General features: G+C 49.5%; 2 protein-coding genes and 1 long non-coding RNA gene across 13 annotated transcripts in view; 1 reads left to right on the top strand and 2 right to left on the bottom strand.

Moving 5' to 3' along the window:
• EHMT1 (euchromatic histone lysine methyltransferase 1) overlaps positions 1–15,379 on the bottom strand; it is a 154,034-nt gene extending 138,655 nt beyond the window's left edge. For 3 of the 8 annotated variants that reach the window (XM_043565743.1, XM_043565739.1, XM_043565744.1), the window contains exon 1: positions 15,245–15,314. In XM_043565743.1, coding sequence (XP_043421678.1) covers positions 15,245–15,307 — 63 coding nt within the window. In that variant the 5' untranslated portion in view covers positions 15,308–15,314. Of the gene's footprint in view, positions 1–15,244 lie in introns of all 8 variants that reach the window. The other 5 variants (XM_043565740.1, XM_043565741.1, XM_043565738.1 and 2 more) reach the window with 4 other exon arrangements.
• Positions 15,380–15,425: 46 nt separating this feature from the next.
• LOC122475399 lies at positions 15,426–20,400 on the top strand. The gene is made up of 2 exons (XR_006295158.1): positions 15,426–16,549; positions 18,755–20,400. It is a non-coding gene; the product is annotated as an uncharacterized LOC122475399 (long non-coding RNA).
• Positions 18,717–27,714, bottom strand: ARRDC1 (arrestin domain containing 1). Of its 4 annotated transcripts, none has more exons than XM_043567339.1 (8): positions 27,613–27,714; positions 21,052–21,162; positions 20,517–20,567; positions 20,262–20,416; positions 19,844–20,026; positions 19,570–19,746; positions 19,061–19,496; positions 18,717–18,984 (listed from the first exon to the last, which is right to left on the bottom strand). In XM_043567339.1, the coding sequence occupies exons 2-8, from the start codon at positions 21,143–21,145 to the stop codon at positions 18,920–18,922; spliced, it is 1,161 nt and encodes a 386-aa protein (XP_043423274.1). In that variant the 5' UTR covers positions 21,146–21,162; positions 27,613–27,714; the 3' UTR covers positions 18,717–18,919. The 4 variants fall into 4 exon arrangements, with proteins under 4 accessions (XP_043423274.1, XP_043423273.1, XP_043423276.1 ...); XM_043567338.1 differs by lacking the exon at positions 27,613–27,714 and adding an exon at positions 27,102–27,302; XM_043567341.1 differs by lacking the exon at positions 27,613–27,714 and adding an exon at positions 26,320–26,804.
• Positions 27,715–27,827: the final 113 nt, after the last annotated feature.

Genomic DNA, 27,827 nt, shown 5'->3' with positions numbered 1-27,827 from the left:
TTTTTTTTAATCGTAAAAATCATCTGCACTTCAAATCCCAATATCCACACATACAGTGGCACACAGCCAGGCTCATTTGTCCACACATGGTTTGTGGTCTGTTTTCACACCATGAGGGAGAGCTCGGCAACGACAGGCAAATGCACCTGCACCAAGGTCTACTCTGACTGGACACTTTTGCCGTTGTAACCAGTGTATATCTATCACATCAAAAGAAGAAAAAAAAAGAATGGTGGACTTTGAAAAACATGCTTTTAACCTGCAGATTACTATGCTACTGACTCTGATGGCAAAGCACTGTGCTTATCAGACACCCTAACCAGAGCAGAAGACAATAGTAAACATTGGCATTACAGACAAAGCCAATTCACAATTCACAGGAAAGCAATAATCAGGAAAGTCAGAAAATTCTAAGCTCAACAAACTCCAAATAAGATAAACTCAAAGACATACTCACCTAGACACATCATAATCAAACTGCTGAAAGCCAAAAGAGAATTTTGAATGCAACAAGAAAGAACCAACTCATTTCATGTAAGAGAGATCCTTGATAAGATTAGAAGCTGATCTCTCATTAGAAACCAGAGGCTAGAAGGCAGTGAGGATGACACACTCAAAGGGGTGAAAGAATGTCAACCAGGAATTCTACACACACCAAAGTGCTTCCATAAATGAAGAAGAAGTTAAAACATTTAATATAAACAAGAGAATCTGTCACTGGCAGACCTACTCTATAAGAAACATTAAGAAAGTCTTTCAACCAAGAATGAAGCGACAGAAAGAGAAATCAAGAAATCGATTCCATTTACAGTTGCAGAAAAACCATAAAATACCTAGGAATAAACCTAACCAAAGAGGTGAAAAACCTATACACTGAAAACTATAGAAAGCTTATGAAAGAAATGGAAGAAGACACAAAAAAAAATGGAAAAAGATTCCATGCTCCTGGATAGGAAGAACAAATATTCTTAACATGTCGGTACTACCAAAAGCAATCGACATATTCAATGCAATCCCTATCAAAGTAACACCAGCATTCTTGACAGAGCTAGAACAAATAATCCTAAAATTTGTATGGATCCAGAAAAGACTCTGAATAGCCAAAGCAATCTTGAAAAAAAAAACCAAAGCAGGAAGCATCACAATCCCAGACTTCAAGCTATACTACAAAGCTGTCATCATCAAGACAGTATGGTACTGGCACGAACAGACGCTTAGATCAATGGAACAGAATAGAGAACCCAGAAACAGACCCACAGACGTATGGCCAACTAATCTTTGACAAAGCAGGAAAGAATATCCAATGAAATAAAGACAGTCTCTTCAGCAAGTGGTGCTGGGAAAACTGGACAGCGACATGCAGAAAAATGAACCTGGACCACTTTCTTACACCAGACACAAAAATAAACTCAAAATGGATGAAAGACCTAAATGCAAGACAGGAAGCCATCAAAGTCCTTGAGGAGAAAGCAGGCAAAAGCCTCTCTGACCTCAGCCGCGGCAACTTCTTACTCAACACATCTCTGGAGACAACGGAAACAAAAGCAAAAATGAACCACTGGGACCTCATCAAAATAAAAAGCTTCTGCACAGCGAAGGAAAAAAATCAGCAAAACTAAAACTAAAAGGCAACTAAAGGAATGGGAGAAGATATTTGTAAATGACATATCAGGTAAAGGGTTAGTATCCAAAATCTATAAAGAACTTACCAAACTCAACACCCAAAAAACAAATAATCCAGTGAAGAAAGGGGCAAAAGACATGAATAAACACTTCTCCAAAGAAGACATCCAGATGGCCGTCTGACACATGAAAAAGTGCTCAACACCACTCCTCATCAGGGAAATACAAATCAAAACCACAATGAGATACCACCTTACACCTGTCAGAATGGCTAACAGTAACAACTCAAGCAACAACAGATGTTGGCGAGCATGTGGAGCCTCACATAAGGCCCTGAACTGACAATGCAGAGCCTGCTTGGGATTCTCTCTCTCTTCCTCTCTCCCTGCCCCTCCCCACTCATGTTCTCTCAAAATAAATAACTTTAAGGAAAAAAAAAAACCACACAAAAGAAAGGAATGGAGAAACAGAGAAACAAAGACGTAAGAAATACAGAAAACGACCAAACTAATAAAGCAAATCCTACCTTTTTAGTAATTACATTAGATGTAAGGAGATTAAATACTCAAATTAAAAGACAGACGACATATAAAAAACATATATATGTGCATACATATATGTACATATACATGGTCCAACTGTATGCTGTCTATAAGAAACATCTTAGATTGAAAGATACAAAGAGCTTAAAAGCAAAAGTGGGAAAACGAGCTACAAAGAGAAACCACAAATTAGAACCCAAAGGGCTACATGGTTATCAGACAAAACAGGCTTTAAAAAAAGAACTATTGCCAGAGACAAAGAGGGACATTTCATAATGATGAAAGAGTCAAAATAACAGGTAGATATAACAACTATAAATACACACACAACTAATATAGCCTCAAAACACATGAAGCAAACACTGATAATGACTAAAAAGAAAAGAAAATGTAACAATACCAGGAGACTCCAAAACTTTACTGCCAGTAACTAACAGAATCACTAAAAAGACAACAAGGAAGAATGAGTAAGATTCCACACCACAGACCAGCTCCATCTAACACAGAGAAACAACCTACCTAAGAACTGCACAGTACTCATTCTGTTCAGGCACTCATCAAACACTCTTCAAGACAGAACATAATCTGAGCCATTTTTAAGAAATTAACTAATTGAAATAAAATGAAATTAAAGCATGTCTTCTGACTGTAATAGAATTAGATTAAAAACCAACAAAATAGCGAAATCTAGTAAATACCTAAATACTTGGAAATTAAACATACTTCTATATAATCCATGGATCGGGGCTCCTGGCTGGCTCAGGTGGTAGAGCACGTGACTATTAATCTCAGGGTTGTGAGTCAAGCCCCATCATGGGCATAGAGCCTACTGAAAACAAAATAAAAAAATGGGCAGGGCACTTGGGAGGCTCAGTAGGTTGAGCATCTGACTCTTGCTTTTGGCTGAGATCATGATCCAAGGGTTGTGGGAATGAGCCCCACATCAGGCTCTACTCTGAGCATGGAACCTGCTTAAGATTTTCTCTCTCTCTCTCTCTCCCTCTGCTCCTTCCCCATGGACATGCACTCTCTCTCTAAAAAAAGAAAAAGAAGAAGAAACAGGCACACCTAGATGGTACAGTCGGTTAAGCGTCTGACTCAAGATTTCAGCTCAGATCATGATGTCATGGTTGTGAGACCAAGCCCCATGTCAGCTTCTGCACTGAGCGTGGACCTTGAGATTCTGTTGCCCCCTCCCCCACTTGCGCTCACTCTCTCTCTCTTAAAAAAAATTTTTTTAAGTTAGAAAAAATAAAAAAGAAACAAATAATCATCCATGAGTCAAAGATATCACAAGGGAAAATAGAAAATATTTTGAACTGAAAAAAAAAATGAAAATACAACATATCAAAATTTAGAGGAGGAGCTTGTTTTAGTTTTCTAGGACTGCCATAAAAGAGTATCATAACTGGGTGAGTTAAAACAACATAAATTCATTATCTCATAATTCTGGAAGCCAGACATCCAAAATCAAGGCGCCAGCTGAGCTGCACTCTCTCTGATGGCTCTAGGGGGTCTTTATTGTGCCTCCAGCTTCCAGGTGTTCACAGGCAATCCTTGATGTTCCTTAACTTGTAGGTCCCCTCCAGGTAAGCCTGTCCTCACAAAGCACTCTTCTCTCTTATGCTGGCACCAGTCACATTGTATTGGGGACCATGCTCTTCTGAACCTCATCTGAACTCATCTATAATGATCCCCATCTACAAATAAGGTCACATTCTGAGGTACGGGGCGGGGGGGGGGGGGGGAACAGGACATATCTTTTTGGGGAATACAAATCAACCATAACACAAATTAAAAAGTGCTTTAAGGGAAATGTATAGCTTTAAATTCCTTTATCAATCACAATAGAAGAACTCAAACCAAGATCCTAAGCTTCCACCTTAAGAAACTAGAAAAAGGGCAAATTAAATCCAAAGCAAGCGGAAGAAAGTAAATAAAGATAAGAGTGGAAATAAATGAAAAGAGAATAAAAAAGAGTATCAACAAAATGAAAAGTTACTTCTTTGAAACTTCAACATAACTCACAAAACTGTGGCTAAACTGACAAAAAAAAAAAAGAGAGAAGACCCAAATTACTAATACCAGAAATGAAAGAGGGAATATTACTACCAACTTTCTAAAAGAGAGAGAGAGAGAGAGAGAATTATAAGGGAATACTATAAGCAACTGTAAGCCAATAAAGTAGATAAAATGAACATATTCCTAGAAAGACATAAAACACCAAAAATAAGAATATAAACCCTAAATATCTATAACAAGAAATTAATAATGAGGGGCACCTGAGCGGCTCAGTCAGTTAAGTGTCTGACTTCAGCTCAGGTCATAATCCTGCAGTTCATGGGTTCGAGTTCCACACTGGGTTCTGTGCTGACAGCTCAGAGCCTGGAACCTGCTTCAGATTCTGTGTCTTCCTCTCTCTCGGCCCCTCTCCCTCCCTCCCTCCCTCTCTGTCTCTCTCTCTTTCTCTCAAAAATAAACATTTAAAAAAAAATTTTTAAGTTAATAATGAAAAAACTTCCAACAAAGAGAAGCCCAGAACTAAACTGCCTCACAAGTGAATTCTACCAAACATTTAAAGAACAAATAACACCAATAGTTCACAGACACTTCCAAAAAATAGAATACACTTGCCAACTCATAGAGCCAGTATTACCGTGACACCAAACGCTAAAAGACATCAATAAAAAAGAAAAACTACAGACCAATATAACATCCTTTATGAATCCTGATGCAAAAATCCTCAACAAAATACTACTGAACCAAATGCAGCAAGATGTAAAAAGGATCAGGTATCATGACAAAGTGGATTCACCGCAGAAAGAGTTGTTTCAACATAATGAAAATCGGGGCGCCTGGGTGGCTCAGTCGGTTAAGCGGCCGACTTCGGCTCAGGTCATGATCTCGCCGTCCGTGAGTTCGAGCCCCGCGTCGGGCTCTGTGCTGACAGCTCAGAGCCTGGAGCCTGTTTCAGATTCTGTGTCTCCCTCTCTCTGACCCTCCCCTGTTCATGCTCTGTCTCTCTCTGTCTCAAAAATAAATAAACGTTAAAAAAAAAAATTAAAAAAAAAAAAAACATAATGAAAATTAACGTAATACACCATATTAACAGAACAAAGGATAAAACCGTATGATCACCTCAACAGATGCAGAAGCACTTAAAACCCAATATCCCTTTCTGATTAAAAAAACAAAAAAACAAAAAAACCACTCAACAAACTGGGAATAGAAGGGAACTTCCTCAACCTGATAAAAGGCATCTATGAAAACTCAAGGCTGACATCATCCTTGATGGTAAAAGACTGAACACTTTCCCTTCAAAACAGAAATGAGATGGGTGGGCTGCTTTCACCACTTCCATTCAACTTTTTAATGCAGGTTCTAATAAGAGCAATCAGGCAAGGAAAAGGAAAAGAAATAGAAAGCACCCATATTTGAAAGAAGAACTAAAACTCTTGTATCTCTCTTCCCAGACACCATGTTCTAGTGCAGCTGACGCTTGAATAAGTCAGGGTGCCAGCCCCGTGCACTTGAAAATCCACATGTAACTTCCGACTCCCCAAAAACTTAACTAAAAGCCTACTGTTGACCAGAAGCCTTACCAAGAACATAAACAGTAGATTAACAGATTTTGTATATCATATACTGTATTGTTATAATAAAAAAAAAAAAACACTAGAGAAAAATGTTAAGAAAATCATAAGGAGAGCACTTTGGAATACTGTACTGTATTTATCAAAACAAATCTTATGTAAGTGGATCAGCAGTTTAAACCCATGTTGTTCAAGAGTCAACCGCGCACTAATGTGCATTTTTCTGTGTTATGTGCCATACATTAATAAAGTCCTCCCAGAAACCGTCTTTATGTTTTGGCTAAATGTCTTACTGTTATTGAATTTGTATGGGGACCGACATTACAGACCCATAATGGCAGATCCTAACAGACCACTTCTGTAAGAGAAGGAAAACAGAAGAGCCAATGAGCCAGAGATGGGGCAACACTTGATCTTGCCCTTTCCCCAGCCCATAATACAGCTGGCATTTTGTTTCACTCTAGTGTTCAAGGAGCTCACAAAACACAGGCAAAGGGCAAGGATGAGCAAGCAACGAAGACTCTCTAAGCCTACATACAGCCTTGGAATCTGACAGGGAGTAGAGGACCTAGATTCCAAGGACAGAAATCAGTTTAACAACTAGCAAACAATTTTCAAACAATTTTTGAACCTAGCAAACAATTTTCAAACTACACAAGACAGAGTCTCCTCTAGGCCTCTCTTAGGCAGCACTTATTAGGAAGCAACTGGGTGTCAGATACTTTCCATGTAATAATATCAAGACTCTGTTCCCTCCACTGAAACTAACGTAATATTGTATGTCAAATATACTTCAATCAAAAAAAAAAATCTTTCTTTCCCCATGAGTTGTACTTTACAATAACCAAGCAGTTTTTTTGTTTGTTTGTTTGTTTGTTTGGTACAAGTACTCATAATAATAAACGAAGACTGCCATTTTGCAGTTAATGATTCTGAGCAATAAATATCAATGACTGTTAACATCTGCAAGATGACCAGACTTATCATGCCTAATTTAAAAAATCTCAATCCTAGTAACAAAGTATTCTTGATTAAAAAAAAAGTTTTTAAAAGACAAACCTAGGGGCGCCTGCATAGTTCAGATGGTTAAGCTTCCAACTTCAGCTCAGGTCATGATCTCACAGTTCGTGAGTTTGAGCCCCATACTGGGGTGTCTGCTGTCAGCACAGAGCCTGCTTTGGATCCTCTGTCTCCCTCTCCCTCTCTCTGCCCCTCCCCTGCACATGAGCTCTCTCTCAAAAATAAATAATCATTAAAAACAAGAAATGGCTAAAAGAGCGAATAAAAAAGTCATTAAAAAAGGGGGGGGGGGCACCTGGTGGCTCAGTTGAGCATCTGACTTAGGCTCAGGTCATGATCTCACAGTCCATGGGTTCGAGCCCCGCGTCGGGCTCTGTGCAGAAAGCTCAGAGCCTGGAGCCTCCTTCAAATTCTGTGTCTCCCTCTCTCTCTGCCCCTCCCCTGATCATGCTCTGTCTCAAAAATAAATAAAAACATTTAAAAAAATGTTTTTAATAAAAAATAAAATAAAAAAAAGACAAACCTACGTCTGATGCAGGCTCTAGCCCTGGGCTGTCCAACTGAGAGATAATGTGAACCACAAGCATGAACCCTTGTAGAGAATTTAAAATTTTCTAGTAATCACATTTTAAAAAAGGAATTAGAAACAAATTATTTTTAATAATATTTAACCCAATATAGCCAAAATTTGTATCTCAACATGCAATCACTATTTTTTAAAGTATTAATGTGATACTTTACATTCTCTTTTTCACACTAAGTCTTCAAAATCCAGTGTGTTTTTTGCACTTACAGCACATCTCAATTCACACTAACCACATTTCAACTGCTCAAGAGCGGCATGATGGCTATCATACTGGAAAGCAGCAGCTCTAGATCTTACATATCAACAACAGTAAATATACAGAACAGAGGAACATGTCAAATAACATCACAGCAATGCAATCAGCAAAATCAAGGTTATGGAAAGCTTTGGGACAAATGAACCATTATCTTCAAAACAAGTGCAAGAAAAAAATAAAGATTTAAAAGAAATCTATCCAGGGCAATGAATAGAGCATATTTTTTTTCCTATTTTGAAATGAAATAAGAAATATGAACCCAAAAAAAGAAAAGAATAGCAACTGCATATTTATTGACTGAAATACTTATATTAACTGAAATATTCACAGATCAAACATATTCACAGATAGAGTGGGGACTGTCCATGAAGAGGTAAATGTTGATGCCGGGAGACAGGCACACAAGGCTGACTCTACCACCAAATCTACTTCTAAATAGGTTCGAGAAAGTTCCATAATAAAAAATCTAAAATATCTACACGTGTACCTGCTTGTATAGGTTCAATAACGATAATACTGCCAAGAGAACTGAGTGGACAGGGGACAAAGCAGAGAGACGTTTCACTTTATACTTTTTTTTATTTTGAACCATGTAACTATCTAATCTACTCAAAAAATTAAATTTACACATATACATAGCTTGACTCAATCCACTGGCCTCTGCAACTCCACCACGTCAACAGGCCCGAGCCTGCTCACTGGTCCCCCCTGCTTCCTTTCTGACCTTTCTTCAATCCACCCTCCACACAGCAGCCAGAGTCGTCTTTTCAAAATAGCATTCTGTGCCTAAAATCCTTCAATGACTGTCTACAGTGCTTAGGAAACCACCAACTCGTTACCAAAGCAACAAGACCCTATATGACCCTGCCCTGCCTCTCCAACCTCACCTCCTGCCACTCGCCCCTTCTGACCTAGTAATTCCACCTTGTACCAAAGGATGCAGACTCCCCCAATTCACGGTCTAGGAAACTGGGACATCCTTATAACACACACCATGTGGCTATTAAATATGTTGAAGATGTCGATGCACAGGAAATAACATACAAAAGAAGAGAATGAAAACAGCACATACTGATTACAGCCACTTTTAAATATGAGCATGTGCATTCATAAAGATCAGAAAAAAATAGATGACAAATATTTGGCATTTTTAGATTTCAATTTCCTGAATTTGTTAAAAATGCTTTTTTTTTTTTTTTTAATGTGCATAGTGTGCCTCAGCATTCCAATTCACACCTCACCTCCTTTAAGACCTGGGCTAACCCATCTTCCTCCTGGAGCCTTTCCCAACACAGGTCTGGCTGCTGTGATCAGTGCATGTGGTCGAACATACAAAATTGTTTTGGGTTATGGACAGGAAGCAGAAAACTAAGACTCTAGCCCCCACTCGGGCAAGGATCATCACACGTTAGATCCAACAACTAAGCTACCCACAGATGTCCTTTGAGCATTAGGGCTAAGTAAGATACATTCATTGGTCTTGCTTACCTTTATTATGACTCCAGAACCTTCCCCAGTCATGAGTCCAGAAACACAAACCACATAGTAAGATCCTGAGAGAAAGCAGCCCTTTGCACAGGAGAGCTATGCTTTCAGTGTGCATGAAAACTCACTTCTCAAGATTTACAGAAAATGCTTCTCATTTCTACATGGCAGAACACTTTCCACCCCCTCCTCTTATCAAAAATCAACCAAAGACAAGAACAGGAAAGAGAAACATAAACTCCACCCAAGAGACATTTGAGACCCATACACAAAAATGAATGGGAAGATGGAGGAAAGCTAAATCAATGCACAGAACAGAGAAAGGGCAGCGTATATCCGGGGTTACTGCTGAGAAGCAGGCTGATTGACCCCACAGAACCATGGAGAGGCTCAGAAGAAGGGGATGATGCCTGGGCTAAAAAGGGGTGTGGGTGTAAGAATACATACAGAGAGCACTGGACTTTCGGGTCTCCAGGCCCCTCCTACCCAGTCAGCAAAGAACTCCTCACTGGTAGCCGCAGAGACCAGAGGGGCAAGCTCTGTAAAACTCTACCAGAAGTGTGCCACACTTGGGGACAGTGGGCACAAAGCAGGGAGATTAGGTAAATTAAAGGCTATGTACTGAGCCACGGGAAGACCTCCCTCCTCCTCCTCCTCCTCCTCCTCCTCCTCCTCCTCCTCCCCTTTAACCTAGCTCCAGAATGTCCAGCTTAACACTAGCAAGGCGAGAGACAAGGAGGCTTCTCTGAGGAAGCCAAACCAGGGGACAGTAACATCTGGAGGAGAGCCAACAAAAATTCAGTCATCACCCTCCACTGAAGCCACAAGCAAAGAAGCCCCCAAACACTTAGCCCTCCATTTTTAGCACTTTATTCTTAAAGGTGAATAAACAGCCCAGGATCACCAGACATTGGAAGAAGCTTTCCAGAATGAAAGAAAAAGATCAAAAAATACAACAGCAAAGAGGAATGCAGGAGAAACAAAAAAATCAGGAAACAGTAATTTTAAAATAATTTTTTAAAATTAAAAAATAATTTTTTTAATGTTTATTTTTTGAGAGACAGAGAGAGAGAGAGAGAGAGAGGCAGAGTACGAGCAGAGAGAAGCAGACAGAGAAAGGAAGACATAGAATCTGAAGCAGGCTCCAGGTGGCAAGCTGTCAGCACAGAACCCGACGTGGGGCTTGAACTCACGAACTGCAAGATCATGACCTGAGCCCAAGTCAGAAGCTCAACTGACTGAGCCACCCAGGAGCCTCTTAAAATAACTTTTTTTTTTTTTTTTTTTTTTTTAGTTTATTTATTTTGAGAGAGAGAATCCCTAACAGGCTCCAAGCTGTCAGTGCAGACCCGACCCAGGGCTCAATCCCATGAACAGTGAGATCATGACCCGAGCGGAAGTCCAATCAAGAGTCAGGCATTTACCACTGAGCCACCAGGCAACCCTACAGTTAAAACCTAAAAAAACATATTTTAAGGGGCACTTGGTGGCTCGGTTGGTTAAGCGTCCGACTCTTGATTTCCATTTGGGTAATGGTCTCACAATTTGTGGCATGGAGCCCATGTCAGGCTCCAAGATGACAGCCTGGAGCCTGCTTGAGATGTGCGCTCTCTCTCCCTCTGCTCCTCCCCCATTTGCACACACTCACTCCCTCTCTCTCTCTCTCTCTCTCTCTAAAAATAAAAACATAAATTAAAAATGTTAACTGTACTCTAGGAAATTTAACTAAAATTAAGCAATCACTGTATACGTTAAACAAGAATAGGAATCATTACAAAAAGAGAATAATATGTAAATATGAAAAGGGAAATTAAAAATTCTGTGAAAGAACTAGAATAGTCAAAAATGCTCCCAAAAGGTAGAACAAGATCAAGAGGTGACCAGGAAAATAGCTTTTAAAAATCAGAATACTAAGTACAGGAGCTATAACATTCAAATGAATGGTAGAAACTAAACTGAGTAGCTCAAATATATTATACAAAATTTCTTATAAACAAAAAGACATCGAACTCCAGATTTTGGGCTATTTAATGCCCTGCATGATAAATGAAAAAAGGCTACAATTAAGGCACATCATAGAAATTACGAAAATCAAGGATGCAATGATCCTAAAAACTGGGTGGGGGAATAATGGTTACAAAGGAATAATAGGGGTGCCTGGGTGGCTCCAGTCGGTTGAGCATCTGACTTCGGCTCAGGTCATGATTTCACAGCTGGTGGGTTCAAGCCCTGAGTCAGGCTCTGTGCTGACAGCTTTGAGCCTGGAGCCTGCTTCAGATTCTGTGTCTCCATCTCTCTCTGCTCCTCCCCCCACTCATGCTCTGTTTCTCTTTCTCTCTCTCAAAAATAAACATTAAAAAAAAAATTTTTAATGAAAAAAAAACCCAAAGGAGTAACAATCACACTGGACTTCTCAACAGCAATGATGAAAACGAGAACACACTAGAGTGATAACTTAAAAATTACTTGCAACCTGGAACACCAAACCCAGCCAAACTTACTCTTTAACATAGTGGTAGAATAAGTACTTTTTCAAACATGCAAGTCTGAAAACTCTGCCTCCCAAAAAATCCCTGGGAAGCTACTGAGCAATGTGTTCCACCACCATTAGGGAGTAAACACACAGAGGGGAGACATTAGATGCAGGGAAAGGGGGTCATTACGGAAGAATGACAGGAAGAATTCCAGGATGAGAGTGTGCACCAATCCAAGAGAACAAGTGCATCCTGACTCGGGCAGGGCGACTCAGGACCACCGAGGAACTGAACAGTGATCTGACTGGGCTAAATGGAGGAAACTTAAATTGAGAAACATTTTACAGAATAGAAAGTGCAAGAACATTATTCTGAGGTTCAAAGAAAACCAGACAAATGAAAAATAAGGCAATTATTAACTCCAGGGAAGAAAGAAGGCTGCAGGATATACAAAAAAAAAAGAAATACACGGTGCCTGGTGCTCAGCAGGTGGACTGCATGATTCTTAGTCTCGGGGTCGTGAGTTCTCCACACTGGGTGTAGAGATTACTTGAAAATGAAATCTTTTGAAAGAAAGAAAAGGAAAGAAAAAAAAGGAAAGAAAGGAAAGAAAGAAAGAAGAAAGGAAGGAAGGAAGGAAGGAAGGAAGGAAGGAAGGAAGGAAGGAAGGAAGAAAAAGAAACAGTTGTAGGTTTACTACCTGGCTCCACATGGCACAATAATGACTCGAACAGACTGAGAATTTTAGATGTGAACCTAACAGACAGGATTTTAGATGTGAATCTAACCAGAATTGTGAGTTTTCTGAATGAGACACAGAAGGTATGAGAGAACTGAAGTCCTCATCTACAGTCACTGGAAGCCAACAAATAACCCCTAAACTTGGTGAATGAAGATATGGCAACACAAGCATATTATTTAGATACCTGAAGTAAATGGTAAAGACTCAAGTGGCTGCTGCCTCTCTAGAAATGCAAGAGAGGAGGGTGGCTTTTTATAAATGTTGTTCAGCACTATTTGATTTTTTTTTTACTTCATTTTTTTTTCCTAAGTAGGAACACCCAACATGGGCTCAACCTCACAACCCTGAGATCAAGAATTGCATGCTCTACCGTTTGAGACTGAGTCAGCCAGGCAGTCACTCTGAGCATTATTTGACTTTTAAACTATGTACATATGCACTGATTGTTTTAACAAAATAGTGAGTTTAAAGAAAGAGATACAGGGATGGTGGCTCAGTCGGTTAAGCGCCCAACTTCAGGTCAGGTCATGATCTCATGGTTCGTGGGTTCAAGCCCCACGTCGGGATCTGTGCTGACAGCTTGGAGCCTGGAGCCTGCTTCAGATTCCGAGTCTCCCTCTCTCTCTCTCTCTCTCTCTCTCTGTCCCTCCCCGACTCGAATTCTCTTTGTCTCTCTCTCTCTCTCTCAAAAGAAATAGGCTTTAAAAAAAATTTTTTTTAATAAATAAAAAATAATAAAGAAAGAGATACACAGTAGGCACTCTGCTAGGAAAGCATACAATCTGCCTGGGAAGGCCCTCCAGCTGAAAGGTGACATCCCTGGGTCAAAAGCCTTAAGTCAAGTGACTGCCCTGTGCTCTGGTCCCAGGCAATACTGAATACACATTAAATCCCAAGAGCCCCCACTTACTAATCAACAAAATGGGGGCAGGGGATATACTCCACTAATCTTTAGCGTGAAAAAGTGGTGACTCTCTCTCTAGGTCAAGACAAACAGAAAAGAATAAACATGCAATTTGGTAAGTTTCAAGTGTTCACTTTGCTGGTTCAATCGTTTGGCAATCCTGATTCAGTAACCATTTGGCCACCCTGATCCAGTAACCATTGCCCAGATTTAGCGGCAATAGATGATCCTTGCCTACCCACCGTCCAGAAGGCCCCTTACCCTATCACGCACCTCCACAATAAACACTTAAAATCATGAATCTAAACTTATTGACGGAAAGGGACCACCGAAGATACAGCACATGTTTAAATGAACAATGAACACAGGCTCTCAGGCCAAACTGTCTGCATCCATCTTTGGGATAAGCTCTGAAACCCTGGGATGCACTCTGCCTGTTTCTTCACCTGCAAATAGGAATGCAACAGTACCCAACTCAGAAGATCGCGGTTAGGCTTCAATGAGCGAATTCATGCAAAGCACTACACCAGGACGGGACACAGGTAAGGGCTTAGTGAACACAGGCTGTCATTATCACTGGTTCAGTCAAGGTCTCTACTCAAGGCTGCCTGTGGAATGAGAGCCATCTGGGGTCACCTGCTCGCCAATTATTTATTAAAAACCTACTATGTGCCAAACACCGAAAAAGTGCGAGTACTACAACTGACTGGGCCAAGTCATTCAATCTCCTCTAAGTCAGGAAATAACAGTACCTGCTGCACAGAGCAGAGAAACCTAAATGAGAGAACTTACCCAAAGTAAGCAAGTCGGCACTCCGAGTCACAGCAAGCGCTCAACACGTATCATCAATCGCTGTACACCTTCTCTCCTACGAACTGGGAAGTGACTTTCAAAGTTAACTAATTTACCCACTTGGTCCAGAGCCTGATACATTCCTTGAAGGTATGGTAGGAATTCAATTAGCACTCCTTGCACTGAATTTCAAAAATTCCCTGCACCCCCCAGCTTACCATCAACACTCCCAAAAATGCAGGAAAAAGATGAATAAAAAGACCATCCCCTGCTCTGCACCAGGTTATCGTATCAGCTCCTTACTACACCTTTGCTTTCTGATCTTTAGAAGTCTCCGCATTTGTTACCACGCATGAAAGTACTTTCAGAGAAAAACTTTTGGATCACCACTTTTTTCCAAACCGGTCCCTTATGGCAGCCGGAAGACCGCACTATTTCTGCATTTCCACGGGCACACTGCCTCCTGCTTGCTTTTCCCTTCAGTGGGAAGCTAGTGGTCCATCTCAGAAGAGTTTGCTTTCTCTGCTGCTACAAGCTAGGAAACAAACTATCCTTGAGAATTAGCAAAAGGGAAGACTACACCGCATTTACAAGAGAATGGGAACTTTTTTATATCCAAAGCCCGTTTAGGCAGTTTGTTTAGAAATAAACTGAAGTCGTGCATTCCTGCTTCTGACAGCCGCCAGGGCTGGGCAGCATTGTCTGGGGAGAAGCGCGCCGGGCCGGCCAACTTTTCGTTAAAGACGGTGCCATCCTATTCGGAACAAAGTGAAAGGTCAGCGGGGCGCAGGAGAGGCGCCGGGAGCGGACGGCCTCGCCTCGGCTCGCGCCGCGAAGTTGGCCGGCTCGCCCCACTTTCCCTTTTGTCCTCCGCCCCTTCAGCGGGGCTCCCGGCCGAGGCCCGGGGCGCGCGGGGGCGGCGGCGCGGACGCAGGCGGCCGGCCCTCACCGCGCGCCCCGCCCGCCGCCCCCCGCCCGCCGGCCGCCCCCCGCCAGCCGGCCGCACAAAGCGCGCCCCGCGCGGCGCGGCCCGGACGCCGGCGGCCTCGGCCCGGCCTCGGCCTGAGGCGCGGCGGCGGCGGCGGCGGCGGGGAGGCGCGGGCCCGCCCGGCCCCCGCCGGCTCGGCGCCCCCGCCTGCCCGTGCGCCCGCCCGCCCGTCGGCTCCGCGCCCGCCGGCTCCGCGCCCGCCGCCCCCGCCGCCGCCGGCCCGCCGCCCCGCTCCTCACCTCGGCATCGGCGGCGGCCATGGCCCGGGCCCGCAGCGTGGCCCCGCCCCTCCCGCGCGCCATCGCCCCGCCCGCGCCTCGCGGCTCAGGGCGGGGCGGGGCTGGTTACGCGCGTCTGCGCCTGCGCCCGCGCCCGCACCTGCGCACTGCAGCCCGGCGTGCGGCGTCCGTGGCGCGGGCCTGCGCCGACCGGAACCGACGCGCGCGGGCGAGGTGGGGGGCGGGGCCGGACGCAGCGATCTTCCGGAGGTGTCGCGGCGGCCAAGCGTCGTCCTCCGGTTTTCGCAAATATCTTTTCCTTCTACGTGGGCATTCTGGTGGGCTGGCCGGGGTGGAGAAGGACCCCTGACCTTTAACCCCGGACACACATTGATTCCGTCGGCCTTCCCAGAAGGCGGATCCTGACTTGCGTCCTAGGGCGGTGCCCGGGTTCGAGGGTATTCCCGGCATGGTGGGGCGGGTCTTGGTTGGGGTGAATGCCCACCTAGAGGGTGTTTACGGGTTGTGCCCGGTGGTGAGGTTGCCCCGGCTGGGGGGGGGGGGGGGGGTGTCCTGCTAGGAGTGGGTGCCGACTGTGTGCCGACTGAGAAGGCTGCCCCGATGGGGGGGAGGGGAATGTTCCGACGGGAGGATTGCCCCAACTTTGGGAGGATGTCTCAATGAGGAGGCTTGCCTCCGTTTGGGGTGCTTCGGTTAGGAGAGGTGCCCTGATTAGGGGTAATGTCACAGCTGGTGGGTGCTCTGGCCAGGGTCCGTTTCTTCTGTGGGAGAGTATGCACTGATTAGGGAAGGTGGCCCGCTATGAAAGTGTGCTCTGGATGGGGACAGTGTTCTGATTGGAAGGCTGGGGGTAGAATGGGGATTGTCCCAATGAGGAAGACTGCCCCCCGCTAGGAACGGGGTTCTCCAGTTAGGTGTTCCCAGCCTGGGCAGCCTCCCTGATCACCCCAAGCTCCTTGAATCGGCACCTACCCAGCAGCCTGCCTCCCAGTTTTGCACGGGGAAGATCTCAGCACACCCAGTCGCCTTCATGGACAGGATCACATAAACTGGCTTCGCCACCCCCCCGCCCCCCATGGTCAGACTGAATTCTATCATCTTCTGGCAGTTGAAGAAAGATGTATAGACCGTAACTGGGGTTCTCTGACCGGTCTTTGCAACAAGAACTGAGGAGGCTCTGAGTTGAAGGCTAACCTGCTCCACCCCCTCACACATGCGGGCTCACTCTCATGGGACTCCAGAAAAATTACTCTACTAAGGTGGACATTGACAGTCACACAGGTGCAAAGGAGGAAATGGACGACTGTAAGTACCTAGGAAATCTTCCCTGTTTCTTTGGGGCAACCTAAGTCAGCTCCTAACAGGCTTGGGACCCTTGACTGTTTGGAGCCTCAAGACTGGAAGCTCGGGAGTAGTCATGACCTGTACGGCCCAATTTAACTCACCTCCACTCACACCTAACTCTGGCACCATACTCTCCATCTCCACTCCTGCCTTGGGCTCTAGTCTGTCCCTTCCCTGAAACACTTTTATCTCAGGTATGTGTGGCTCAATTCTCTGCCATGGCTGGGTCTCAAATACCACCTCTTCAGGAAAGCCTTCCCTTACCTCCCTACCGAAAACAATACTGCACCCCAGAACTTCCTTGCTTTATTTTACTCCTTGGCACTCCACTGTTATATTGTCTGTCTTTCCCATTAAAATGTAAGTCCAGAAAGTCAGGGACTTTTATCTTGTACGCCTTAGTGCTTATAACAATGCTTGGCATGCAGGAGAAAAAAATAAATATTTGTTGAGTGAATAAGATGTGGAGAAAAAATCCTTTACCAGGCAAACACGGACCATAAGTCAATGCGTCAGAAGTAGGATATGCTCCCGTTTTGCTCTGTCAGCCCAACCCACCCTATCCTTGTATGATCGTTGATCATTTATGTTAAGTGCAGTTTTTAACACATGCCATGTGAACCATCACATCAGTCCTGAGAGGCAAGACTCTTACCCACGTTCTGAGTGAGGAAACCAAAGCAAAAGAGTTGAGTGCCCTCAAGACTACCTGACTGTTGAGAGGCAGAGACAGGATTGAAACCCAGGCACATTTTCAACTATGAGGCTACCACTAACAGATGGTTTGCAGATTATCCTCCTTGTGGCATATTTTGAGCTTTCCTCCAATGTTTGTCCTCTCCTTGTCCAACAAATAGTAACGTTTTAGCTGGGTACGTGGCTACCTGACTAAAGAGCACATTTCCAACTGTCAAAGGTAGCTGGGTGGATGTTTGCACAAATGATAGAATCTACTTCCCAGCCTATACCCCCCCCCCCCCAAGAAGTTAGAGGTGCAGGCCCAGTAAACTGGGTGATGATGAAATCTGGAATGGCCACTCTGGACCCAGGAGTGGAAGCCCGAACTGGAGAATGACAGCTAGGTCACCAGGCCCAAATTTTGCACTTCTGCACTGTTAAGTGTACCAGAAGTAAAGGGGCAGGGGCTCAATATGTCTTCTCATAATCCCATAAATGTCTTCTAGATTAAGGTAACAGACACCTATCCAGTCACTCCCTCACCATATGGCAGATAGGGAATTTGAACCCAAAGTCTTATCTTAACCACACCTCCATTATTTCCTAAAGCACAGTACACAATCATTGGCCCCGTTGGGCATTTACAGACCCTCCCCTCAGCCCTGGAACATCTGCAGATGTCCCTTTGGTAAACGTTGCTCTTCCGAACCCGGTTTTTATTTGTTCTTGGGTTCCTTGGATCCTAGACAACAGGCATTTGAAGGGGACCTCAGGAGCAGGTGTGGCCTTGGCCTTGTGTCCACACTTGGATGAGAGGGGAGCAACAGTATCCCTCACAGCCAGAGTAGCAGTGAGAACAGCAGGGACTTGAGACTTGAGGCCAAGGATAAGGGAATAGCACAAGAGGCAGAGGCTTGGGCAAGCCCTCCTCCTCATCCCCCAAGGGATTTCCTCTGACAAGGAGGTCTGAGCCGCTCCCCCTGGAATGATGGGTGCTAGAGGGGAAAGTCCAATGTTTGTGACAATCAAACGGAACAGGGGTGATCTCCCCACGTTACAAATACATTTTAAATTAATGCCAAGGCCCCAGACATGCAAGCCCAGCTTAAAGGGCACATCCTTAAGCAGAACCATAAAAGCGAAGGCCAGCCGGGCCCGAGTTGAAGTTAACCGGCCCACGCTGGTTGGTCCCGCTCCCCCAGCCTGTCTTCCAGCCCTAGGCACCAGGAAGGATGGGCCCATACCCGAGGAGAGGGGCACGCGCCCAGGAAGGGACTGGGAGACCCAGAAGCCGGGGGCCCAGAACCAAGAGAGGGGCAGGGCCTGGAGGGCGCGTGCCCGGGAGGGGCGGGGCCAGGAGGAGGGCGCGCGCCTAGGAAGGCCCCCAGGGTTAGGCCGCCGCGCACTGAGCTGGAGGAGGGCGCCAGAGAGGCCGGCCTGTGCCCAGCTCTACAAATGAAGCGCTTTATTTACACTCCATCTCTCTAGGCCCCAGTCCCCGGGGAGAGGCTGATCCCGAGGCGGAGGCTGCGAGGAACGGCCGGGCAGCAGCAGGTCCTGAGTGCGACGGGCCAGGCCAGGAGCAAAGGCACGAGGCCCTGGGCGCCCGGTCCCAGGGCAGAGGTCAGCCCACCCGGAAAAGGCGGCACAGGGTCAGCTCCCGGGCGTCAGGCTGGGATCTGCACCGCCACAGCTCTGCTCATAGGATGGCGGGGCCTCTGCGGGGAAAGAGCAAAGTCTGCAAGGGGCTCCTGGGGCCCTCTCCCCCAGCCAGACCCCAGGCCTCTCACTCACCATAGGGATAACCCCATGAGCTGTATTCTGGGGGCAGGATCAAGGTACTGGTGGTGGGCACTGGCCCTCCTGAACCCTCTGCAAAGTAGGGAACAGTGGCACCTGTAGAGATGCACAAGGGAGGGGGCAGTGGGTGGGGAGCAGGGCTGCCATCCTGAGGGCGGGGCTCAGGGGCAGCAGGCACAGAGCCGAAGGTGGCAGGTAGTGACTGCTGTTGTGAGTGGCTCTTCGTGGAGAGGGAGACTGCGTCTGCAAAGTGGGGGCTGCTGGCCGCAGCCTCCGCCTCCTCCTGGGGCGGTGCGGAGGGCACCACCGGGATTGAGGCCCCAGGAGGCAGCCCTGGGCCTGGCCGGGGGCTCAGCGGGGCGTGGTTCACAGCAATATTGCCGATGAAGACAGGAAGGGTCACGGTGGCTTCAGGCACCTTCAGGGAGACCTGGGGAGGATGGGAGAGTGAAGCTAGGCCACCTGCCCCCCTTTCCCACCCCGCTCCCTCCAACCCCCAGCACCTGCAAGTAGTAGTCCACGTGGATAAGGCTGCAACCTGGCAGGGCTGACTGGGGCAGGGCAGGCACCAGGATCTGCTCTTGCCACTGCGCCCGCCTCCAGGCCTTGACACCCGCACCCTCTACCTCTGCGATGGTCCGCACATCATAGATCCAGCGCTTGGCCTTGTAGGATACTTTCTGGGGAAAGGCCAGCCTGTGAGCCTGGGCAGGCCAGGCACCTACCCCTCCTCTGGTCCCATGGGGACAGGCCCTGACAGTCAGAGGGGACTCTGACCTGCAGCAGACTGGCTACCACAGGGCTGGTGTCCTTGCCTGACTGGTTCTCGATGTCAGCCTGCAGCCGCAGCACCTGGCCCACCACGTAGCCACGGAGGTCGGTGCTGGCGGTGAGGACCACGCTGCCCGTCTTCACCAGCTTGTAGGAGAACTTCTTGGTGGTGGAGGCCACGTTGGGTTGCTTGAGGGGAGGGCAGTAGTGAGGGGGTTTGGTGGGCGTGGGCAGCCTAGATCCCTAAGGCCTCTCGCTGAACAAGCCCACTGTGCCCTGCTATCCCCTGCCCCCCAGACACAGCACAGTTAGCTCGGGACAGAGAGGCCGCTGCTCTTCTAGATCCCGGCCACCTCATCTTAGTTGAGGACAGGACATCCGGCAAAGGTGGGGACCACCCAGGAGACCACCGCTCCATCCTCACCTCGATGTCAGGGATGCTGTTCAGATTCAGGGGGCTCAAGATATAGAACACACGGCTGCACTGGTGATCCTTGGAAAAACGTGGTGTGTCGATGGTGGCCCGCACCTGGTGTACAATCTTCCCAAAAGGGCCTTCAAAGGACGTTGGCGCTGTGGCTGGAGAGAGAGCAGGGAATGGCACCCAACTGCCCCCTGCCCCACCTCCTGTCCACCAACTGTCACCAAGAGGCCTGGCCAGGCAAGGCTGGGCTCTTACCAGGAAGCAGGAACTGAAAGGGGAAGTTGTGCTCTCCAGCGGGCAGGCTTCCTGCAGAGACAGGAGGGGGGTGTAGGGGAGAGGGGGCTCAGGAGCCTTGAGGTGACACCACAGGACACAGGTTGGAAGCAGGCCCTGCAGCTGACCAGCTCACACGGACTCTGGCTACTGGGTCTCCCAGCCTCTGAGTCCAGGCACGACAGCAGCAACGGGCTGCAGCCTGGGCAAAGGAAGTGATGCAAGATCTTGGCTTGAACAGGAAAGGGAGATGGGGCTGTTCCAGGAGCCAGAGCCCACCCAAATCAAGAAGGAACTGGCCCCCTTCAGCCACCCAACCCCTATCAGGCAATACCCAGAGCCTGATGGGGAGAGAAATACATCAGGATGCCAAGTAGGGCTAGAGGGTGAGCCAGCACGGGGGTCCCAGAGCCTGATGGGGAGGCAGGGTGGACAGACGGGCCCCACGCTCAACCAAGGTCTGCCGTGGGCGGGGTCACTCTACACAGTGAGGCCAAGTACAGTCTCCCAAACTCACCCTTGTCAGCCAGCGACAGCGCACTGTTGAAGTAGCCCTCCTCCACTACCCACGCTGCATCATTGGCCTTGTTGGACACCCTGCAGGAACCCATGCAGGTCACTCGGATGGCTGCAAGGGGGGGATGGCGTGAGTCCCAGCCAGCTACTGTCCTCGACCCCTCCCTGCCCCCACCACAGAGACTTAGGTAGGGCTTGCAGCACTAAAGGGTGCTGGGACTTAGGCAGGCCAGCAAGTGGCCTGCTGCTCTCCAGAGGATGCCTCCTGTCCATCCTCCATCTTGCGGTACTCCCAGTACAGTGCTCCCACGGCAATGAGGCACAGAGTTACATCTGTCCTGAAGCCCAGAACAGGAAGGCCCCAGTGGTCACTCAGATGACACCTGGACAACCCCGGCCTGTTAACCTCTGTTCCCAGCCACCCCTGGGCCCACCAGACCTGTGAAGACTTAGCTGCCTATAGGGCATGCTTGGGACACCAATGATGAACAGAAGCCCATGGGAGCCGCTGACCTCCAACCCTACTTCCTGCTGCCTCACAGGCAAGTCAGCTAGGCTGGGAGGCACCCCTTTATGCTCCAGGAAACTAACTGCTCACCCTCATGACACAGGAATGTGGTCAGACCTGCCTGAGCAGATAAGGTACCCAACAGTCTGGCACACTGGCAGGTGAGGACACCCTTGACTTCCTGGACCAGTGCTGCCCAGGAGGACTGGTTTTCAACATCAAGAGATGGTTCCGTCCTCTCCCCGACTCTCCTGTGGAAGCACCCAGACCAGAAGCACAGGTCACCCCACCTTTCTGTGGTCGGGAACTCAAATTCCTCACTCTAATGGACATATGCCCAGAGACCACTATGGTCACAGGCTGTGGCTGGACAACCAAGAAGACAGCACGGCTGGAGAACCAGGCAGAGAGGGGCTGGGAGCTCCGTGACTCTCACTCCTGGCAGCTCCGCTTCTTTCCCTGCCCCGTGTTGAGACGAGGCCAAAGATGTTAGCCTCCCTGCCCAGCCCCTCCTCTTCCTCCCAACTCGATGGTCCAGTGAGGGCAAGGTGACTCAGAATCTGACAGCCTCCTGACAGAGCCACCAGGCAGGAGGAACCTGGTATCCCAAGTGTCCAGGGCCAGGAGCCAGCCACACCAGCCATGTTCATGTCTCCCCAGGCTGACTCCATCCTGCCAAACAGGCCTCCTGTTAGCCATCCACAGACCACCGGGGCTTTCCCCCCACCGTGAACCCTTGGCTCCTCCTCCACCCCTGTTGGCACTGCCTGTGACTGGATCCTGATTTCTAATCCACACTCCCATCAGCTATCCCTTCCTAGGGCCAGACCCAGAATTGTTCCCACCCCAGAAATCTGGGACATCAGTGATGCTCCTATAGACCAACACAGCCCAAGAGAAACACGGCAGGGGAGTGAACAGAACAAGGACGGGAAGCGTGACGATTCCAGATGCCGCATAACCCTAACACTCCCCATGGAGGGGGTGCGCTCTCCCTTGAATCTGGCTGTCCTACGAACGCTGGGACCAGCACAGTGTGCCAGAAGGAGTTAAGTGGTCCCCAGATTGGACCAGTGCCAGCTGAAAACCGTCAAGTGACCCCAATGGATGGCACACACAGCTGACGAATCACTCTGCCCAAATTCCTAATCCACAGCACTGTGGGTCATGGTAAGATGGTCATTTTAAACAACTTGACTTAGGAGTGACTTGTTATGTAGAAACTTTTACATAGAAACAGACAAGAACGGACGTCCAACCTCAGTGGAAATCGGAGAGGCTCATATGAGTTACCATTTTAACCCATCAGACTGGCAGATGTTAAATATTTTGACACGTGTTAGGAGACGGAAAGCACACTCCTTTATGGTGATCAAACTGTAGGCTACTGCAGGGGCCCTGAAAAAGCACCAGGAAGATCTGCTGTGATCTTACACACACATACCAGGGGACTCAACAGTTCTTAGAATCCACCCTATAGGGCACCTGGGTGGTTCAATCGGATGAGAGTCCGACTTCGGCTCAGGTCATGATCTCACAGTTTGTGAGTTCAAGCCCCATATCGGGCTCACTGCTGTCAGCCCAGAGCCTGCTTCAGATCTTCTGTCCCCCTCTCTGTCTGCTCATTCCCTACTTGTGCTCTCCCTCAAAAATAAATACACATTAAAAAAAAAAAAAAAAGAATCCACCCTAGCTACCCAAGAGCTTCGAGCAACACTGGTACCGAGACTATCTAGGCATAGCCCACGTCCAACAGCAGGATGGTTAAAACAGTCACCCGCCCAGACTGAACTTGGCCCCCAGAATTCCGGTGAACAAGCCATGGATGGGGTCACCTGACCCTAGAAAAACAAACAGTATCAAATCGACCCTTGGGGTATTCCGGGTGGGGGGCAAGTTCTATGACCTTCCCAATGTGCAGGCAAAGAGCCTCTTTTTGCACACATGCCTAAGCCTCTTCAGAGACCTTGCCTGAATGAGCGGCTTCCAATCACTGTCTTGGAGTCAAACAGCCTGTTCCTGTGCACTCTCCTCCACAGGAGAACAATGGAGGGGCAGGGGACAGATACACACAGCAGGCTTGTCCCTCCCACCTCCTGCAGGGGGGGATCTGCTCCCGCAGGTGACCATGACCATCACCAGTGTGATGGGTGGCAGCACAGCCACAGGACAGGGGAGGTATGTTCTGGTAAGGGACAGCCTCTGCCACACAGAAACAAGCCCTGCTGTACCATCTAGGTTTAAAAGTGTTTCAGTTCTAACAGTGGGTCTGGGGCTACTCCAGTTCTCTAAGGAACATCATCATGTGGACTGTGTTCCAGAGAGACTTCTAGAACTTTCCTCCCCAGCCAGCCCTCCCCTGTCCAGTAGCCCTCCTCCCTTGCACCACCTGCCATCACTCTTCATTCTGGTCCCAAAGGTCTCGCCCACCTCCACCAGCTCCCACAAATCCACAGCAGCCCACCATTTGCCACATCTTTTCACTAAAGCTCTGGCCTGTGAGGCACTTCTGTCTGTCCTGTGTCCAAATCTGAAACATGACAATAATAATGGTGCCCACCTCTCAGGGTTGCTCTGGCGGTTTATAGAGTTGGTCCGCGGGAGGTGGGGAGAATGGTGTCTGGCCTGCAGTGACAGCTCAGGGAACTGACAGAGCTGGGAGCTGACCACTGCTGTCGTCTGGGTACCACCCTCCCTCAATGCTGGAAAAGAGTGCACCCCCGTGTGACCCCCAGCCTCAGGCTCAGCTGGACTTGGGCTCCAGGAAACCGGTTCCTTCCCCAGCTTTCTACAGTAGCTCTGAGGACAGCCAGTGCCCTCATAGCTGAAGTGCAAATCATCACTGTCCCTCCTCAGACAAGTATTTAGTGGGTAAGACTAGGAGCCCCCCAGGAAAGACCTGCTGTCCTCGCCACCTCCATGTCCTCCCAGAGGGGTGGAGGGCCTCCCTGTTGCATCACTGGCTGGTAACAGGAGCTGAACAGGTATCTTAAGATGAAAGATGCTTCGGGGCGCCTGGGTGGCGCAGTCGGTTAAGCGTCCGACTTCAGCCAGGTCACGATCTCGCGGTCCGTGAGTTCGAGCCCCGCGTCGGGCTCTGGGCTGATGGCTCGGAGCCTGGAGCCTGTTTCCGATTCTGTGTCTCCCTCTCTCTCTGCCCCTCCCCCGTTCATGCTCTGTCTCTCTCTGTCCCAAAAATAAATAAACGTTGAAAAAAAAAATTAAAAAAAAGATGAAAGATGCTTCAGATTCTGTGTCTCCCTCTCTCTCTGACCCTCCCCCGTTCATGCTTGGTCTCTCTGTCTCAAAAATAAATAAACATTTAAAAAAAAAAAGTTTGTTGTTTTTTTAAATTTTTTTTAACCTTTATTTATTTTTGAGACAGAGAGAGACAGAGATGAATAGGGGAGGGTCAGAGAGAGGGAGACACAGAATCTGAAACAGGCTCCAGGCTCTGAGCTGTCAGCACAGAGCCTGACGCGGGGCTCGAACTCACAGACTGCGAGATCACGACCTGAGCCGAAGTCGGACGCTCAACCGACTGAGCCACCCAGGCGCCCCAAAAAAGTTTTTTTAAATGGGGCGCCTGCATGGCTCAGTCGGTTAAGCGTCCGACGTCCGCTCAGGTCATGATTTCACGGTCCCTGAGTTCAAGCCCCGCGTCGGGCTCTGTGCTGACAGCTCAGAGCCTGGAGCCTGATTCTGTGTCTCCCTCTCTCTCTGACCCTCCCCCCATTCATGCTCTGTCTCTATCTCAAAAACAAATAAACATTAAAAAAGATTTTTTTTAAAGAATGAAAGAACCACAGCCTTGCCTTTTCCACACCCAGCTAGGGCTAGAGGAAGCCTTAGAGCAGCCCCAGCACCCACATTCCATCTAGGCCCCTGGGGACAATCTGAAGAATAACCCCTCTGGCTTGAAGTCACTATCCATCTGCTTTTTGGCCAATACCCCCATCTTCCCTCTCCTAATCAGGGGCTCGGCTAGTACATTTACCATCAGGACCATCACCAGGGGCTCCCTTGGTATCCTATGCCCTGTCCATTCACCTACATCTCACCTATCACATGGTTGCTGGGGGCTCTGCCCAGGCCAGGCCATGTTTGCTATGGGAACATGACTGGGCAGATGAGCAAGGCAGTGAGCTCTGCATGGGGTCTCACAGTGGTTGTCCCCCGAGCCACAAGCCTGCCCCTCCTTCCTGCACCCTGGGCTCTCCCTCAGCCCCATGACACCTCTCACCTGTCACTTGTGCCCCAGGGAAGGGCTGCACTGTCACAGGGCCCCCTGCCACAAACATAACTACCCCCACTCAAACTCCAAACTCCAACTAAGGAGACAACAGTCATCAGGGGGAGGCCCCACTAGGCCAGACACCTGACCAGAAGCATCTACACCCACTCAGTTTCTTTCTAGAGCCATGTGGCCTCAAACACAGAAACGTCAGGGGTCAGACCCGTCCAGGACAGGGGCAGCAGCTGCCCAGAAAGGTGGGCAGTGGCTCTCAGTCCTCAGTAGGCACCAGAAGCACTGAGCAGTCAACCACACTAACGCCCAGAGGATCAAGGTCCAGAGCGATGCCTGACGGCTATGGTTTTGGCCAAGCATGCCAAGGTGGAGAAGCACCCCAGCAGGAACACCCTCACACACAGTCTTGCACTCAGAGCCAGTGATCCGGCATAGAGGCCCCGGGGCTGCAGCTTTGCTCACTGCACCCTGAGGGCTGAACGCTGAAGTCCCATCCAGAGCCCTGTCCATACCTCAGATGGCAGATAAGGCCAGCACCTGCAGAGAGCCCTAGGGATGACCGCAGCAGCAAGCTAACTTCCAGTCCCAAAGTCCCAAATGCCTGTGCGAGCAAAGGACCGGCTAGCAGGGCTCGGGTTCAGCTCCTAGACGCTCACTGGGCTGAACGCCTGGGTCACGGAGGGATGAGCAAGACCCTCCCAGCTCACAAGGCCAAACCTCAGCCTGGGTGGAAGCGGGTATGCCGTGGGACCGCGAGGAGGGAGGGCCTGCGCCAGGGGCCTGGGCATGTGGGGAGAGAAAGCCCAACGTGGGCCGGGCTCCAGGTGAGGGCCCAGCAGGGGCGGGGCCCAGCGGACCCTGCAGAACTGGCAGCGAGGGTCGGGGGCCTGCATGCATCCAAGTCAGAGTGGCCTTCGGCAAGGTGGGCAGGATCTAAACCCCTGCCCCCGACTCTAGCCGACCCTAGGAGGAGAGAACAGGAAGGGCAGATGCGGAAGGACTGGGCCACCCGGGCCTCCCTGCTCCGCCCCCACTGCCACCAGCCACCCACCCCGGCGGCTCTGCGCCGCCCGGCTGGCCGCACCCTAGTCCTCCCCGCAGCCGGCGGGGCCCAAGGCTCCCAAGACCGGCGGGAGACTAAGGGAGGGGGCGGCAGGTGGCGCCACAGGCTCCGCCGGTCCAGGCCCCAGTGCCACGGGCTGCCGCTTCCGGGAGCCCCGGCCCTGCCGCAGGTGCTGCGCAGCCACCTGAGCCCCGCCGGCCCGGCCCTCCCCCGAGGGGACCCCGCTCCCACCTCGGAAGGGCAACGGCGCCCCCAGACGCACGCGCACGGCCCCCGCCAGCGGTTCTCCAGGGCTGTAGACGACGCGGCCGTGGCTCAGGCAGACCTCGAAGAGCTGCACCCGCCCCATGCCGCCGCCCTGGCCGGGCGGCCGCGCACTGATGCCCCCTCCCGCCGCCGCGCTACGAGCCCCGCCTTCCCGGCCCCGCCCCCGACCCTCCCCGCCGGGCCCGCCCACTCCCCTGTGCCCGCCCCCCCGACCCTCCCCGGCCAGCCCCCAGCTCCAGCGTCCTCTTCTGCCGGCTCTTCCCCCGGCCCCCGGGCTCCAGCCTTCCTCGGCCCTTCACCGAGCCCTGCCAGGGTCCGTCCTCCGCCTCTTCCCCCTCCTCTCCACCACCAACTCCCTGCCTCTGCCCTCCCCGCCCGCCACGCTGGCCCGCCCGCGGGGTGGATAACGGCGCGGCTCGCGGGAACCCGGCGCGCGGGCGCCCCCTGGTGGCCCCGGGGAACGCAGCCGGCTCACCTGCCGAGGGGCGGGCCGGCCGGTGCCCCCTCCCCAGCCTCCGCCCGGTCGCTGCGGGCTCGCTGCGGAGGGCGGTCCCGCGTCGCTCGGCGGAAGGACGTCACGGGGGGCGGGCCCCGTGCGGGATGGCTGGGTGGCGCGCGGCGGAGAGCCGGGCGATCCCCATGGGGGCCGCGCACACCTGTGCCGGTGGCGGCGTCGCTGGGTAGCGAGGC

The sequence above is a fragment of the Prionailurus bengalensis genome, chromosome D4 (genome assembly GCF_016509475.1).
Source record: "Prionailurus bengalensis isolate Pbe53 chromosome D4, Fcat_Pben_1.1_paternal_pri, whole genome shotgun sequence".
NCBI classification, from domain to species: domain Eukaryota; kingdom Metazoa; phylum Chordata; class Mammalia; order Carnivora; family Felidae; genus Prionailurus; species Prionailurus bengalensis.
Note: the sequence above shows the minus strand (reverse complement) of the source record. Positions and strands in the feature narration are given on the sequence as shown.

Coding starts and splice junctions, on each gene's coding strand:
- ARRDC1 (XM_043567338.1), bottom strand. CDS start 27,219: ATGGGGCGGGTGCAGCTCTTCGAGGTCTGCCTGAGCCACGGCCGCGTC. Junction 20,417..20,516: donor CTTTCAGTTCCTGCTTCCTG/GTAAGAGCCCAG, acceptor CTCTCTCTCCAG/CCACAGCGCCAACGTCCTTT. Junction 18,985..19,060: donor CTCATGGGGTTATCCCTATG/GTGAGTGAGAGG, acceptor CTTTCCCCGCAG/AGGCCCCGCCATCCTATGAG.